Raw genomic sequence first — 17,234 nt, forward strand, 5'->3', positions numbered from 1 at the left:
AGAAATTGGATTGGTAAGAAACATTAGAACATAACGTGTGGTCAGAGACTGAAAAGAAGAGTCGCAGGTGGGGACAATGGCAGGATGGAGGCAGACAGCTTGTGAATTATCTAACAGAAGAGCAGTAAGGAGAATGGAAAAGGCGGTAGTTTACCCACCCATAGGGATGAGGGTGTTCTAGAAAGTGCTGAGCTGTGAAGTGGGTGCTGTGTTCTGAGGGCCCTCAGTGCAGCAGGCAGGGGAAAGGGGCCCAAGGAAGGACACCTGGTGGACACTGCCATGGAGGGTGTGTACAGTGGTGGCCAGGATGGCGATCCAGGTGGTGGTGGAGGTGGTGGTTATGGAGATCATGGTGATGGTGGTTCTGGTGGTGAGGGTCTTTTTTCCGGAGAGAAATGGAACATGTGTAGAATGTCTTATAGCTCTTAGAATTCTGCCCTTATTTGTAAATGCTATTTTGCTAGCTACAAAATGCTGGGGATGGAATTGAGGCTCACACATTCTAGACAAGTGCTCTACCAGTACCAGTGCACTACATCCCCAGACCTTTTTTTTTTTTTTTTAATTTTGAGGCATGAGAGTTGCCTGGCTGGCCTCAAACTTGAGGTCCTCCTGCCTAAGCCTCCTGAGTAGCTGGGATTACAGGTGTGCAAGCACTGTGCCTAGCTTTTCTTTTTTTAAAACAACTTTATTGAGGTATAATTTATGTACCATAAAGTTCACCTCTTTAAAGTGGACCATTGATTGGTTTTTAGTGATTCACAGAGTTGTGTGCCTGTTACCAGTTAATTTCAGTACATTTTTATCACCCAAGAAAGAAATCCTATAACCATTAACAGTCGTTTCCTACCTTGAAAATCACAGTCCCCAGAAATCACTGATCCACTTCCTGTCTCTGCATTCACCTGTGCTGGACAGATGCTCTCAGTAGAATTGAGCACCCCCAGCCTGCCCACGAGACCCTCGGGCCTGCATGCTCGTGGGAAAGTGTATTGGACAGATCTGACTTGACTTGGCAGAGGTCAGCAGCCTCAGTCCCCATGCACGGTTTTCTCTTGAATTCCTCAAAAGATGTGATTGTTTCTGTGGTTCCAAGGGCAACTGTCTTCTGGTAGATGGCTTCTTATTTGCTCCTCGTGGTGGTGTCTGGGAGTTCTTCCTCCTGCTGGCTCAGATCTTCAGGCCCAGGTCCTGGGAGGACATGCAGATGCAGGCGAACTATGGCCTGCCCGTGTCTGTTAGCTTGGCCATTGTTGGCCAGCAGGTACCATGAAGTGGTTTCACCCAGACATCCTGGATTCTGGCCCCTCTGTGCCTAGGAGTTAAGGGGTTGAGGAAAGTTGGCTAGGACCAGAGCCTCCTCTTGTCCTTCATGCCCTGCCATCCCCACTCCTAGCCAACCTCTGATGACTCCCACCTTGTACTCTAAATCTGCAGAGCTGTCCACCTCCAGACGGATGTGGGCTGCCTGTGCCTACTGTCTTTCTAAATGCCTTTTGTTTCAGGTTTTTAGTTGTTTTAATGATAGAAATCCCAACACCTATCCTCCCATCTTATTGGGAACTAAAGCCCTGTAATGCTTCTCCCCATCCCCCTGTACTGGGGATTAAAAAGTAAATACTGGGCAAGCACTTTACCTCTGAGCTGTATCCCAGAACTTTTTATGTGTTATTTTGAGACAAGGAATATTACCAGTTTGCTGAGTCTCTCAAGTTGCCGGGGCTGAGGACACTGGTGTGCACTCCAGTGCCTGGCTCATACATAATACATGTTGTTAAATGTGAAACAGGCCTGGCAGTTCAAATCTGATGCCATGAGACTGACATCGTGTATATGATACGCACAGTGGGAATGAATGATGTGTTCAGGCTTTTTTATATCTAGGTTTATAATTGAGGTTGTCCAATAATTTTTAATAAGTACAAAACTGGAGTTCAGCTGATGTTTAACAAGCAGACTGCGTATAAACTGGAGTTCAGCTGATGTTTAACAAGCAGACTGCGTGTAAATAACTGCATGAGACCTGGGTGTGGTGGGCCTGTGGTTGTGCCCTGAGACCTTGGCTTTGTTGTTGTTTGTTGAGGTCCCTACAGCTGTGTTCTTACCATGTGGGCATCTGTCTCACCGCTGTCCTCTGCAGGTCCTTGGATCCTGTCACTGGCTGACTCCCTGGGGACCCTGGCACCACTGTGTGTCCTCTGCTAGAGGCAGTCAACCTTTCCTTGGGCCCCTCACCCCTGGCATCTTTGAGCCCTTGGCTCCACACAGTCATATTTCCAGTGCAGGTTTGGGAAGATGCTGCCTCTGGAGAAGGTGTTGGCCTCCCCCAGAAGCTCCCCAACTCCCCCAGAGGTGCCCACCGAAGGGTCTGCAGACACAGAAGGGTCTGCAGACACGAGTCAGCAAGAGGACCCCGAGTCTGAGACCATCCCTGAGAGGACCCCTGCGGACCTCGAGTTCTCTCGCCTGCGGTTCCGGGAGTTTGTCTACCAGGAGGCGGCTGGCCCCCACCAGACCCTGGCCAGGCTGCACGAGCTGTGTCGCCAGTGGCTGCGCCCTGAGGCCTGCTCCAAAGAGCAGATACTCGAGATGCTGGTGCTGGAGCAGTTCCTGGGCATCCTGCCTGACAGGGTCCGCCCCTGGGTGGTAGCCCAGTACCCCGAGAGCTGTAAGAAGGCAGCCTCTCTGGTGGAGGGCCTCACGGACGTCCTGGAGGAGCCAGGTGAGGCTGCCGCCCTGGAAGAACGTGTCTTAGAGGAAATGGGGAGCAGGGTCTGGGAAGGGCTGGAATCCCCGGCTACGGCTTTGCAGAGAAAATTGTTTCCCCACGTGTAGGAGGCACGGGAGGAAGCAGCCCTGAGTCGGAGAGGCTGTTTCTCAGTCAGCAGGGATCCAAGTTCCTGCTGTCCTACCCATTGCCATTTCCATCAGGGTTGCCTCACAGGCTGGGACAGCTGCTTGGGCTCCTGCCCTCACTTCTGCTTTGCAGATGTTAGGAAGCAGGAGAAATGAAGGGCAAAGGCAGTGACCAGCCTCATAAAAACTGGGTGAAGATTCTGGGTCACTGGCTGGAGATTTCATCTCTGCAGTTCTGAGGGATGGATGGGTGGTGATGGGGCAGGAGCCCATGGGCTTGGGGTCAGAACCCTGGGTCCCTGCCTGGCCCTCTCCAGACTCTGTGATGGTGAGCTTGTGTCCTAACCTTTTACTGTTCCTTGGTTGTAAACAGGGATGCTGTTGTGTTCCCCAGCTGGATCATCTTCTGGGTTGAGTGAGGGAGTGTATGAGAGGCACCCTGACCCCCTGCTGTTACCAGGAGGACTAGGGAGCCCCAGAGACCCTGAGGATATCCCAGTGCCACCTGATACTCGTGAGTGACCAGCTGGGCCTGAGATGGGGAGGTGGGTGCGCTGCGGAGGCAGTGTGGGAGCCAGAGGGAGGCCAGGGAGGGGGGTCTCGAAGTCCATTATGCAAATGGGACTTGGTCCTGTACATTATTATGACATGAGTGTATTACTTTTGAGTTAAGAGTCCCCTTAAAAAATAGCAGTTATACATGTTTATCACATGATGAAGAAACATTGATGTATGAAGAAAAAAAGTAATCTCTTGCAGGGTGCAGTGGCACACACCTGTAGTCTCAGTGGCTCAGGAGGCTGAGGAAGGAAGTTCACAAATTTGAGGACAGCCTCAGTGACTTAGCAAGGCCCTGAGCAACTTGGCAAGACCCTGTCTCACAATAAAATATGAGGGCTGGGGATGTGGCTCAAGTGGTAGAGCGCTCGCCTAGCATGTGTGATTCTCGGCACCACATAAAAATAAAATAAAGGCATTGTGTCTGCCTAAAACTAAAAATTAAATATTAAAAAAAAATAAAATATGAAAAGGGTTGGGGAGGTGGCTCAGTGGTAAAGTGCCCCTGGGTTCAATCCCTAGTACCAAAAAAAAGTTACATCCCCTCTCCTCATGCCCTCTAAAAATAGCATCCTGGTGTGTGGCTGCCCGCCTTTCTGCACGTTGCGCATGCTTGCAGAGTCGGCTGCTTGTCTCCTGGAAAACAGTGCTCACTGCTCATGGGGCGGTCCTCCCTGGGCTGTGGTCGCTGGCTCCTTGGCTGCCTGGCACCCCCTGTGCAGCCCGGTGACCCTGCCCTCGGGGCAAGGAACTGCAGATAGTGCCTGTGTGGTCTCCACAGCTGCTCTGGTGCACAGGCTGTGCCTGCCCTGCCCGTCGGCCCTGCGCTGGTACCGTGCCAGGTCCCTGCCCGTCTGGAGGGCAGCAGAAGGCACTGCCTCCTCCATGGCGTGAGCTGGCACTTTTGTGGTGGCTCTGCCCCGTGAGGTGCAGGCCTGCGTGGTGTGAGTGTGCTGGGACCTGTGAGGGGGCCGCAGGTCTGCCTGGCCACTCTGAGTCGTGCAGTGACAGCATGTCTCCCTGCAGCGCTGCCCTGCCTTCTCCCAGCCTGGCCTGCGCTGGAACCCATGCTCCTGGATCAGGGGAGCAACGGGGGAGAGAAGACCGACGAGGCCAAAGCGCAGCCGACGGTGGGTGGGGGCCCTTGGGTGTGCTGGGGCTGACCTGCTCACAGGGTCCGTCCCTCCTGGCCCTGGATGCTGTTCCCTCCCAGGGCATGAACTCTCCCACAGCAAGGATTAGGACCCTGAATGCCCACTGCCAAGGCCAGGAAGCCTGCTTTGGTGGAGACCTGAGGGTAGGACCCACAGGAGGTCGTTGCTCCTGCAGTGCAGGGAGGGTCTCCCGCCTGCCCTCCGTGGGGTTGGGTGGAAGCCTCAGTGAGGGCCGCCTTGCCTTTCTGTTTCAGCCGTCCTTTCCGGAGGAACCTCTGCACTCTGAGGAGTGGGCCCACCTGGATCCTGCAGAGGAGAACATGAAGAGCTACAGGAAGCTGCTCCTGTGGGGTGAGGCTCGCCTCCCACAGCCCGCGCTCCCCGATGGGTGGGAGATTCTGACCCCATCCTGGGGGCTTCCTTGGGACACTGGGGATGTTTTAAATGTCTGAACTTGGGCTGGTTTGCCAAGGTCCCACCCTTGCCTGAGTTCTGCCTGGGTCCTGGGTTCCTGCGGGATTGCAAGCCTCTGAATTGAGAAAGCTCTCCCAGCTTCCAACCGCCAGTGCTCCCCACTTTGTGGTGCAGAGATGAGGCTTCTCAGCCTGTGGGCCTGGTGAAGGGTCTGTTTGGTAAAAGTTGGTGCCACAGAGCCCTCCTCTGCAGGGGGCTTCCTGGGCCCTTTGTGGTTCTGATTCTGTTTTTTCATTTGTGCTGGGGGCTGGCCCGGGGCTTCCTGCACAGTAAACACATGCTCCACGGCTGAGCGACGCCCCCAGCCAGTTTTATGTTCCTACATGTTTGATTTGCTTCCCCTCAGACTCGTTTACCACCCAGCTTGTGGGCCCTCCAGCCTCGCCCAGGCACAGCCTCTTCTTCCTCCGCCTGCCTTATTCTTGGAACCCTAGCTTTCCAGGGGCTTGGTCCTGCCCGCCAGCCTAGGGGAGTGGGGCGGGCTGCTTTCTGTGTTGGTCCTCTTAAGAGCTGCTTTGTCTGTTGAACCTCAGGGTACCAGTTTGCCCAGCCTGATGCTGCATCTAGTCTGGAGGCAGAGGAGCAGCCCCTTGTGGAAGGAGAGGCACCTGGAGGCAGCCTCCCAGGTAAGGGCACCTTAGAAAGTGGTGAGCAGGGTAGAGCATGCACCTTGCTTTCAGGCAGGTGCCCTCCCCCACCCCCCCAGCTTTGGCTTCACCTGTGTTGGAGCAGGAAGCAGGCATCATTTCTTAGGGATCTCTTGCTGCGTGACAACCGCCCTAAAACTTGGTCACCAGAAAGAACAGCAGAATTACTTGTGAGGTGTGGGCTGCTGGGCTGAGCTGTGCTGTGGCCACTTGGTCTTCAGGGCCGCATGGACCTCTGTGGAACCTATCTGGGGCTGGAGTCTCCCTACCTGGGGAGACTCTCCATGGTCTCTCCCAGTGCTAGCCGGGCCTCCCCAGGTCAGCAGCTGGGTTTTGGGGGTGCACTCGAGGAGTATAAGCACTTGTTGAGGCTCTGCTGGCCTCCTGCATGCTGATGTCCCTGGGCACAAGGCCACGGCCGTGTGGAGAGCCCAGAGGTCTGGCTCTGGGGCAGGAGTTTAGGCCCCGTGCAGCCAGTGGGCTTTTGCAGGGCTTTCTGGCCCTCATTCCCCGACACCACGGCTGTGTGGCCTCCATGCCAGTCCTCCTGCAGTCAGGGTGGCTGCTCCTGGGGTCACTTCCCCAGCAGCAGGGTGGAGAAGGCCCTGCTCACTGCCTGCTTATGCTGGTGGTCACACGGCCCTTGGCTGCTAGGAGGGGCCATTTCTTTCAGGTAGCAGGGAGCTGGAAGAGGGTGACAGAGGCCGCCAGGTCACGGCCTCGTGTCCCACACCCTTTCCCCTCCTTGCTCAGGCCTTCTTTCCTTAGTGCTGCGTGGGCAGTGTCCAGGCCTGAGCGCTTAGTCAGGGCTGCTCACACGTGGACCTTATTTCAGGCAGCGGGAAGCAGGAAGAAAGCACAGAGAACATGTGCGAGGAGGGCTCCGCAGGCCAGGACAGTGGCTCACAGGAAACGCCATCAGAGAGGCTGGCAGGGGACGCAGGGGACACTCCTGCAGACCCCCCAATGGATACCAACCAGGAGGAGGAGCAGCCCGAGAAGGCGCCAGACACTGTGGGTGAGGATTCAGGCTGCGTCAGCCCCTCCCAGAAGCAAAGAGTCCCCTGCCCTTCAGAAGAAGACCAGGGCCAGGCGAGTCCAGACAGCCCACAGCAAGGCTCTGGGACCAAGCGGCCCCACCCAGAGGATGAGGGTGAGCAGGGACCCGAGTGTGCCTCCAGCCAGAGCAGCCAGCAGCCTGGGGACGCCATGCAGCCTGAGGCAGATGGCCGTGCTGCCACGCCCCTAGCTGGGCAGGACGCAGGCACCTCGGCCTCAGGCAGTCCTGAGGCCGAGGAGCCTGGAGTGTCGGGAGGGAAGCCCTACCCCTGCAGTGAGTGTGGGGAGGCCTTTGCGTGGATCTCGCACCTCATGGAGCATCACAGGAGCCACGGCAGCAAGAAGCTGTGCGCCTGCCAGGGCTGCTAGACAGGCCCTGCCGGCCAGCACTGGAATCCCCAGGAGCCATTCTGCACCTGGCCCCGCCCTGCCACAGTGAGTTCACTCTGGGGGGAGGGTGGGCCTGAGGCCTGGAGACAAGCCACCAGGCCAGTGTCCCTTGAGGTGACAGTGACTGGCTGGGAATCTCAGAATGTATGGGGGCTCCTTCCAGACACTTGGGGGTGGTCTTCCTGTGGTCTTTGGACAAACATCAGCTTGCTTCCCAAATGGGCTGATGTGGCCAGAGCACCCACGGAAAACCCCACCTCATCCACCACGGGAAACCCCGACCCCACTGTCCTGCAGCCACGTCTATACCTCCGTGTGCCGGCCGTGGCCATTGTGCAGTTCGAGTCCCCGGTGTGCGTGTTCTGTGGGCAGTCTTGGAGTCTTCACTTCCACGGCTCCTGTTTGAGCTCCCCAAGTTTGTTCAGGCAGAATTCTTGCCAGATGTTCTGGCCTTTCGTAAATATGTGACGTCAAGTTCACTTTTGAATCCTGAAAAGCTGAAACTATTTCCTTGTTCCACTCATGCGTCTTTACCTATACGGAGTGGCTGACGAAGATCACCGAAATGCTTGGAGCCTAGTATGCAGTTTTCTGACTATGGGTTCCAGCCCATCAGTGAATTGTGAAATCAAACTAGTGGGTGGCCAACGGCATTACCAAGCAATGAAGTAGAATAAAGTAGGTCAGAATGCATCACGTAGTGAAGGCAGTATCATTTTGTGGAGTTCCAGCTGTGTATCTAAATGTGAGAACTGGCTTCTATGTAGGATGTCTCTTACCAGGGGGTGATTGCAGTAGGTTGGAAACACTAACAAAGGTTGAGGAAGCTTCTGTCTGCCTGAGCAAAGGGAACTTAACTCCTTGGGCTCCGTGAGGTGTCTTGATTTTGCATTTAATCTCAGATTATAGTATTGTTTCTGTTGCCTGAGCATAAATTTAATTGCTCCTGTAGATAAACGGTGCCTCTTTCTGTCACTGTGTTTGAGCCAGCAATTGTGTAACAACCCCCGAGTCACAGGCTTGACGTAATAAAGTATTTATTTCTTCACTCACATTACAGCTGGACATCCTGTCTGTTGCCTGTGTGTGTTGGTGGGAGGGGCCCCTGCTTCTTGCTGTAACCCAGGGATCCGCTTCCGCTCTCCAGTCCTTGAAGGGAAATGAGACTGTGGGCCCCTCACTCGTAAGGGCCCAGGTACCCATCTCTACCAGTTACTGAGCCACATTCCCCTCTGCCTGTCCTCAAACCAAGTGTGGTTCTGGCAATAAAAAAAGCCTAAATAGACTCTTCCAACCCTCATTCCCACTCAGCCTTGCTGAGGCTGGCTTTGAATTCATGATCCTTCTGCCTCAGTCTCCTGAGCACCAACACACCCAGCACATCTGCCTTCTTTGAAGACGGGCCCACGCACACCTGTAACCCCAGTCCCTCGGGAGGCTGAGGCAGGAAGATGGCCAGCCTCAGCAACTTATCGAGGTACTAATCAACTCAGAGAAAGCAAGGCTTCCCATCACAAAGGGAAGGTCAAGAAGCTGACCAGAGGACCTAAGTCACCATGCTGCCACTGGCCAGCCACATGTGAAGGGAGCACCTGAAGTGTGGCTAGTGAACTCGGAGGCACTGAGTATAAGTACACACTAGAGAAGTAAAGTATCTCAGTGTTTTAATACTGACACGTCAGAATGGAAATGTGGTGCATGTAGGGGGTACATATTGAGCTAATTTTATCTATTTCTATTTTTCTTTTTTTGATGGAACCCAGGGGTGCTCTATCACAGAGCTACATCCTCAACCCTTTGATTAATTTTTGAGACAGTCTTATCAAGTTGCCAAAGCTGGTCACAAACTTTGATCGCCCTGCCTCAGCCGCCTCAGTAACTGGAATTACAGGTGTGCACATTGTGCCCACTTCTTGCTTTTGGAATGGGACCAGAATATTTTAATACGGTTACCCAGATAGCTTGCAGTGGTTCTGTTGGCAGTCTTTTGCAGCTTTTAAAGGACAGTGAAGGACTGGGGATGCATGCAGCCCACCGGTAGAGTCCTTGTTTAATATTCATGAAGTCTTGGGTTCCACCCCCAGCACTGCAAACAACTACAAGGAAAGTGAAATTAATTCCCAGGAGGCTTTTCACAAGGAGCAGTGTTGAAAGACTACTTGCAACATTTTCCCCCAGAAGCAATTTCAAGTTCACTAGGAATTTATATGCTAGCGCAGTGATTGAGGAAATCAGACTGATGCAAGCACAACTGATTACCACCCAGGATCCAAACCAAACAATGCAATTATTCCCCCCGCCCCCCATTACTGGGGGACCCAGGGGTGCTTTACTAGTAAACCACATCCCCTGCCCTTTTTATTTTTTTATTTTCAGACAGGGTCTTGCTAAAGTTGCCCAGGCTGATCTTGAACTTATAATCCTGCATCAGCTTCCAGAGTCACTGGGATCACAGGTGTGCGTCACCGTGCCCGAGGCTATTTCTGATGAAGAAGGCAACAGTCATGGTTGTAGTTGTCAGGAATACTGCTATTTGTGGATCCAGGGTTTAATGAAATACTGTGAGCTTTTAAAGTAAACATAAAAATAGAAACTTAATGAATGGGGTGGGGGGAGTAGAATACCAGGATGAAGAATCAATGAGGACACATTTCAAGAAAAGATTAACTTGAACACTTCCTCAAAGAGAAATCTTAGAACAAAACAGAGTACCAATGTGAAGTGCCACTGAGCATGAGATGATGGCTGAACAAAGGAGTAAACCCTCCCCTTTTCGTAATATCAGCATTTCTAATGCCTGTGAGTCCTGCAGCAAAGCCCTCTCAGAATCTTGAGACATTCCATGGAAGCAGCTTTATGTTTCAAGTCTTCCCATACACAGCTTTTCAATCCCATTGCACATAGAAATTAAATCGCAAAACGAGATGAGGGATGTAAATTCTGTTTATAGTATGCTGATACATTGGCATATGGAATCAGAAGTGTCTGGGATCGGCTGTTACATACCCAGAACAAGCAACTTACACACAAACCAGCTTTGTACTGTCAAAGACAAGTATCCAAGGGATTCCACAAAAATGCCATTCTCATTTTTGGAACATGCTGCTGTTCTTTAGGATTATCAGAGTCAACCTGAATATTCATAAACATCCCTTTAAGAAAGAATATAATGTAAACAACAGCAAATTCTGACTTCATTTGGTTTTCTTACCTGAAAGGTATCTGTTGAATTTCTCAGGCCTTTGAATCTCGGGTTCAGTCTGTTGAATGCGTGGGCGCGCGGCATCACCAGGCCCAGACATCCCTTGTTTCTCTCTCTCCTCGAGGCTCGGGTCCTCAAGGTTGATGGTTTCCACCTTTCCCTGCTGTTTAGAACCTGAACCTTGGTGGCGCTAGGCATTTCCGTCTGAGAACGTGGGGTGGGTGCTGCATCTTTCTTGTGAGAAGGAACAGGCCGAGTCTGAGTGGGACGAGCTGTGGCTTCAGGCCTCCCCTGTCCCCAGCACCCATGCAGCCGTCTCCCCAGTGAGGGTTCTGGGTGCTGGGTCGGGGAGGAGCTGTGGGCGAAGGCCTTCCCTCAGTCCCCGCAGGCGCAGGGCTTCTCCGGGGAGCAGGTGGCCGCAGCACGCCTCGGGCTTTCCCCCCGCGGGTCCTGCGGTGCCCGCCGAGACGGTGGCTCTGGCTGAAGGCGCTGCCGCCCGCACTGGCTGCATTCGTCGGCCTCTCCCGGGGTGGACCCCCTGGTGCTGGACACATTGGGTGGCCCGGCTGAAGGTCTTGCCGCACTTGCGGCAGGCGTAGGGCTTGTGGCTCGCTGGGTCCGGGAGGAGCCTCTCGCTGGTGCTGGGACAGGGACCGGCTGAAACCGAAGCCTTCCCACGGTCCCCGCACGCGTGGGGCTTGGCGCCCCGTGCGTCCTCCTGTGCTGGGTCAGCGGGGCCATCTGGTTGAAGGTCCGGCCACACCGAGGGCACCGATAGGGCTTCTTCCCGGGGGGGGGGGGGGGGGGGGGACCCTGCAGTGCTTGGTGAGCGCAGAGCTGTTCCGGAAGCCTTTTCCACACCGGCGACACTGGCCAGGCTCTTCACATTCCCGGCATCTGCAGTTTCTCTTTTGCACGGATTTTCTGTTGTGCATTTACCTTTGAGTCCAGCTTCTGCCTCTTTCTGGGTGTTCTCCACGTGTGGGGACCTGGCTGTTCAGGAGTCGCTGGATGAGCTGGGAGATCAGGGCTAGGACTCAAGGCTCCCCCAGACCCATTCCCCCACTGCTCCTGCCCAGGCTTGAGGGCTGCCACGTCTCCCGGCTCGCGCCTCTCAGGACTCCACTCCCAGGGACCTGCGGTGTCCTCCCCTGGAAGGGCCACACACTACCCCACAGGAGTCTGCACCAGAACAACACTGCTGCACAGCTCTTCTGGGGTGCTTTCCTTTGGGGCAGAAGGGCTGATTTCTTGTCTGGTTTCTAAGTCTAGAAGAAACAAAAAAGTGGAAATGTCCCTTGACCCTTTCTAGGGGGAAAGAGTTTATAGTATTTAGGGAGAGAGCAGAATTAAACTGGTCTTGAAAATTCTGAGGTACAAAAAGTTTTTCATGTTGTGCAAACCAGGAGAGGAACAGGAAGAGGGGTGGGGAAAGGCGGCCAAGGAGACAGTGCTCAGGGGCTACTCCCAGAGGCACCAGGCTCCCGAGCAGTGATGGCCAGAGCAGTGAAGGCAGCCAGCTACGCAGCTCCCACAGTGCCAGGAGGCCAGAGAACAGTGCCACGTGGGAAGGACCCCAGACACCTTCCACCACAATACCCATCTGGTGTCTCCTCCACAGCTCAGCTCAGACATGAAGGAACTCGGCAGGCCCCCAAACCAGACACAGCCGACACTGGGAGGACAGATGTTTGACCTCGGTGCAGTGGAGCGCTTGGACCTGGCTTATCTGTCTCACTAAGTGGGATCCTCAAAGGCAGGGCATCTGCCCACCTCAATAACCACAGGGCCTCAGCCGATGAAGCAGTGTACCCCTGTCCTCCTGCTCTGGTGCCCTGCCCTCCCCCACAGCCATGGCTCTCAGACTGGCTAGAGGTGTGAGGTGGGCACCTTGCCCATACTATGTTATGCTCCAGTGAAACTTAAAAAAAAAAAAAAAGGCAAGGCTGTGTGTGGCTAGTTGAATAACGGATCCCAGGATGTCCACATCCTAACCCCCAGGCAAGGAGGAACCAAGGGATGGAGAAACCAGCCTCTGCCAACTCTATGTACCTGGCCTTGTGCCAGGGAATGCAGGTGGCCTCTAGGGGCTGGAAAAGGCAAAAAAGAATTCCTCCCAGCAGCCCCAAGAACACGCCCCGTGCGCTCCATCAGGGCCAGCGAGAGCTGTGTGAGAATCTGCTCTGCTTTCAGCCACCAAGTTCATGGTGATTTGTTACAGCAGCAACAGGAAGCTACGCTGGGCGAGAGCTGGCTGCTCTGAGGCTGGAGGACCCTTCTGTGACCCTCCCACACTGGCCAAGCCTCTCAGAACTTGGTGACAAGCCACTCTTCAGATAGGGCCTGGACACACCCACCTCCTGCACACTGCTCGCTGAACCCAGAAGCAGAGCAAAAGGACAAAGAGCAGAATGACCCAGGCAGTGCTGGGCCCTTGACCAGTCAATAAAGGACACTGGTTTAAACTGACATCACACAGAGCTGTCTGATGTGTCACTTGGGTTCCTCTGCCTGGAATGCTGCTCGCTCAGATGTCTAGCCCAGGCTCTGGCTCCCACCCCTCCCTGAAGCTGTCCATCCTCCTGCTGTCCTCCCACTGCCTTCCTGCTTTCATTTCTGGGCACTCGCACAACCTGTAGTCATCTCACACTGCTGTCACCGCTGTACTGTCTGCCCCTCCCCCAGACTGTAGGTGCCCTGACGGTGGCAACTCAGTCTCATGGCCAGGAGTGCTGGGTGGGTGTTCACTTGGAGAGCAGCCGATCTACTGTGCAGAACTAGAAAGCAGAGAGAGAGAGAGAAACCTGGAGGTGCAGGTGGACAGGCCCTGCAAGGCTCTGTCTCACCTGGGCACATGCCTTGGGGATCTCCAGAGTCCACTGCCCACAGCTTGGCCTCCTGCTCCAGCAGGAAGAGGACCTCTGGCCCTGGGAACCAGTGTCCTGCTCAGGGAGACCTGTGGAGTGAGCATCTGCCTCCCATGACCTGCTGATCCCCGACCACTCCACCTTGTCTTCCAGGTGGCTACAGCAGGCATGTCAAGAGCCCAGTGTTCTTTTTTTTTTTTTTTTTAAGAGAGAGAGAGAGAACCTCAACATTTATTTTTTAGTTTTCGGTGGACACAACATCCCTGTTTGTATGTGGTGCTGAGAATCGAACCCGGGCTGCATGCATGCCAGGCGAGCGCGCCACCACTTGAGCCACATCCCAGCCCAAGAGCCCAGTGTTCTTAAGGGACTCCATGTCCATACTCTTGACCCTTGAGCCCACCCCCAGTTCCTGAGTGGACCTCAGAGTTCTGCTTCCTCCCTTGTCAGCTGGCAACAGTGGCACTGTGAAGGGGACCTGGCAGCCAGCCATAGCAACCTGGAGACTCTGGCCAGACTGCCTTGTCCACTGGTCTTGCACACAAGAATGGCACCCTGGGAGCTGTCTTGTCATCTTCAATAGCCCATCTGGAAACTCAGACAGAAAGAGGCTGTTGGGTAAATCCTATCAGCTCGGGAGGCTGAGGCAGGAGGATCATGTGTTCAAAGCCAGCCTCAGCAATGGAGAGGCACTAAGCATCTCAGTGAGACCCTGTCTCTAAATAAAATACAAAATAGGGCTGGGGATGTGGCTCAGTCAAGCGCCCCTGGGTTCAATCCTGGGTATCAAAAAAAAAAGAGGCTGCTGGGGTCTGAGTGTTGATCTCCCCCGAGGTTGTTATGTTGGAACCTAACGCTCATTATGACAGCATTAAGAGGTGAGGCCTCTGAAATGAGGGTTCCACCTGTGAATGGGTTGAGTGCCCAAGAGAAGTGCACAGGCGCTCCCTTGCCCCAGGTCTGCCATGTGCAGCTGCAGGAGGCACCCTGATCTTGGACTTCCCAGACTACAGAATTGTAGCAACACGTTTCTACTGTTTATAAATTACCCAGTCAAAGGTGCTTTGGTAGAGCAGCCCAACCAGATGAAGACAGACGAAGACACAGAAGGCCGAGTGAGGAGCTCCCAAGAGCACCACTGAAAGACTCAGCCCATTTCTCGGCTTCTCGTGATTTCAGGTTGGGTCTGTAACCTGTTGATATTAATCCTATTTGATATTCTCTACACTAAAAAAGTCAAGTTCCTGAAACTCAAGATATAGCCCAAGGATTGCTTTTAAAGCTGAGCCCTAGCCAGGAGAGGTGGTGCACACCTGTCATGTCAGCCACTCAAGAGGCTAAGGCAGGAGGATACAGGTTTGAGGCCAGTCTCAGCAAGTTAGTGAGACCCTGTGTCAAAAGGAAACATAAAAGGGCTGGGGATGTAGATCAGTGGTAGAGCACACCGGGGTTCAATCTTTTCAAAGGGAAAAGAAAACAAAACCAAGTCCTAGGCCCATTTTTTTTCCCCAAAACACTTTATTAGTTATTGACAGATCTTTATTTATTTATGTGTGGTGCTGAGAATTGAACCCAGTGCCTCTCACATGCTAGGCAAACGCTCTACCACTGAGCCACACCCCCAGCCCTCCTAGCCCCATTTTTAACACAGGAGAAGTGACTGTTGTGTCTGAAGACCACTGAGGACATGGGTGTGGCCTTACCTACAGAGACCAGCAGTGTGAAGGTCTCCAGCATCACATCATGGTACAGGGTCCTCTGGGCAGGCTCTAGTTGTCCCCACTCCTCCTGGGTGAAATCCACAACCATGCCCTCAAAGGTCACGTGAGTGTCCTCAGCTGAGTCAAACCTGGCACTAACTGCTGGTGGGGGCAGGTGGTGAATGGGAACAACAGCTGGGCTAGATGGGGTCTGGAAGTTGGGGTCAGAGTTTCCTATGGCCTGTTCCTCATTGGTGTAGGAACAGCCTCTCACCTGTCTTCCAACAATTTGGATTAAAGTCTCAGAGTTGGTATCAGAACAATCCCACTAGTTAACCTCACATCTTAGGTTACAATTCCCCGTTGCAACTAAGTTCTCTGCACTGACCCAATCTGGAGGGTCTGGGAAAATGCCTTTCCAGCAGGACCCCACTCTTCAATTTCGGGCACTTAAACATTAGGGTAACTGCATGGTCTTCAGAAAAGGTGGGGTTCGTGGGGCAATTCCTGTGGTTATCACACCCTTCCATGTGTTTTCCAATACTCCCCAGAGAGGCTAGTTCCTCCCAGCAGGCTTGTGGGTAGGATTAGGGCCATCAGGAAAGGTCTCTGTGTTTCTGCTCCTGCCCTGGAGCTCTTTTCCCCACAGAGCTGGCCACATTCAAGGTGCCAACTTGGAATCAGAATCTCCAGGCTACGAGCACCTTAACCTAACCTTCTTGCACCACAACTAGGAGCCGGAAGGTCTGTGCTGGCCATGAACTCCGTGGCCTCAGGTTTGCCATTACAGGTGAGGAGGCAGCTGGAGAGAGGTGGAGCTGGCTGGAGTGCCCTCCTGGCAGGGGAATGACAGGGCACAGGCTGAGGCACAACAGGCTTCCGAGGTGGGGCCCTGAGAGGACAGAAGCGTACCTACCCCCGCCCTGGTGATGAGGAGCCCAGCAGCCATTCCCCGTGTTTCTGGCCTCTTGCGGGAACAGTCAGGTCCAGCTCTGGGTGGTTTCTGCAGTGACCAGAGATGCCAAGCCTAAAGCTCTTGGGTGCAGGTAAAAGGTCTGGCTGTGGGACGTGGGACGCTGGGGCCCAGCACTGGTGCTGTGGAGGGTGCTCTCTGCCCTGTCCTGCCCACTCCGCATAGGGAAACCGCGGGCAGGGTGGGCACATTCTCCAGAGAGGCTGCACAGGTCATTTCCAGGAGGAGCTTTACTGACAGGAAGCCCAACAGCTCGGGTCCCCCGGCCCCCGTTGGTGTGCCTCAGTTTCCCTCTTAGAAGGCCATGATGGGGACTGTAGGAATTAAGGGCCCGGGTAAACCGGCGAGGGCTGCTGCTCTGGGCGGGAAGTCTGCTCTGGGGAGAGGCCCGTGCCAGGGCCCTAGGTGAGAGGCGCCTCCCTAGCCCCGCAGGCCGGGGACCGGGGCTTCCTCCTCCTCGCCCGCCCCGGGCGCTGCGGGGCAGAGGCGAAGCCGGGCTTCCCACCGCGGCGCGCGGGCCCCGGGGGTCGGCAGCGGGGTCGCGCTGTCGGTGTACGGGCTGACCCCGGCGGCGCGCCCCGGTTTGCTTTCTGGGTCCCAGACTGGGGCTAAAATCGCGGGCTCCCGGTGTCCCCCCTCTCCCCTTGGGGGCAGAAGCCGCTCAGGAAGGGCGGGCTCCAGGATGGCCTCGCGGTCGGGGCTTGGCCTACGCCATCCCCTCCACAGAGCGTCCCGGGGCAGGGGGCTGCGGGTCCGGCTAACGCGTCGCAGAGGGCTCCGGCCTGTGGCCCAAGCCCGGTCCAGGCCCTGCCAGCCCCGAAACGACGCCCAAGCCTGAGGAGGCGGAACGGACGACACACGCGCGCGCGGGCCGACGCCGCCCGGCCAGGACCTCAGGGAAGGCTCGCAGGCCCAGGCCGGTTGGGCCTCCCACTCACTGCGGACAGGCACCATAAAGGCGGTGGCCGCCACCACCCGTGACTGCGCCTGCGCCCGCGAGCGTCAGACTACATCTCCCAGAGACCCGCGCGCACTTCCGGTACCTTCAGGGCTGGCCGAGACCTACCCGGGACCGTCCAGTAACGACAGCAAGACTCGGGATCCGAGCGCCACGTCTCTGACCCACACAGGCTAATTCCTCTTCTTCCACTTTCTAAGGTCGCTGTCCACACCGAGAGGGACTCCCCCTGTACAGGCGGGTGGACGCTGAACTACAACTCCCAGAAGGCGGCAGGCTTCCCATCGACTCTGTGCTCAGGCCACCTCTCCGCTGGAAGCCCTCCCGCCCCACGCTCCCTCGACGCTCTGGCTTCCGCCAGCCTTAACTGCGCTTGCGCGGAAGGGCGTCGAACTA

The 17,234-nt window shown here is 55.0% G+C and overlaps 1 protein-coding gene and 1 pseudogene across 8 annotated transcripts in view; one reads left to right on the plus strand and one right to left on the minus strand.

Moving 5' to 3' along the window:
* Positions 1 to 12,809, plus strand: part of Zscan18 (zinc finger and SCAN domain containing 18) — a 34,436-nt gene extending 21,627 nt beyond the window's left edge. For 3 of the 8 annotated variants that reach the window (XM_027921137.2, XM_027921138.3, XM_027921135.2), the window contains exons 2-7: positions 2,286 to 2,722; positions 3,230 to 3,370; positions 4,441 to 4,544; positions 4,628 to 4,919; positions 5,576 to 5,668; positions 6,525 to 8,192. In XM_027921137.2, coding sequence (XP_027776938.1) covers positions 2,296 to 2,722; positions 3,230 to 3,370; positions 4,441 to 4,544; positions 4,628 to 4,919; positions 5,576 to 5,668; positions 6,525 to 7,117 — 1,650 coding nt within the window. In that variant the 5' untranslated portion in view covers positions 2,286 to 2,295 and the 3' untranslated portion in view covers positions 7,118 to 8,192. Of the gene's footprint in view, positions 1 to 23; positions 2,723 to 3,229; positions 3,371 to 4,440; positions 4,545 to 4,627; positions 4,920 to 5,575; positions 5,669 to 6,524; positions 8,193 to 11,961 lie in introns of those variants that run through there. The other 5 variants (XR_011705354.1, XM_027921139.3, XM_027921134.2 and 2 more) reach the window with 5 other exon arrangements.
* On the minus strand, positions 7,759 to 17,156 carry LOC114079765 (zinc finger protein 135-like; annotated as a pseudogene).
* Between the last annotated feature and the right edge of the window lie 78 nt (positions 17,157 to 17,234).

Source organism: Marmota flaviventris, chromosome 18 (genome assembly GCF_047511675.1).
Source record: "Marmota flaviventris isolate mMarFla1 chromosome 18, mMarFla1.hap1, whole genome shotgun sequence".
NCBI classification, from domain to species: Eukaryota; Metazoa; Chordata; class Mammalia; order Rodentia; family Sciuridae; genus Marmota; species Marmota flaviventris.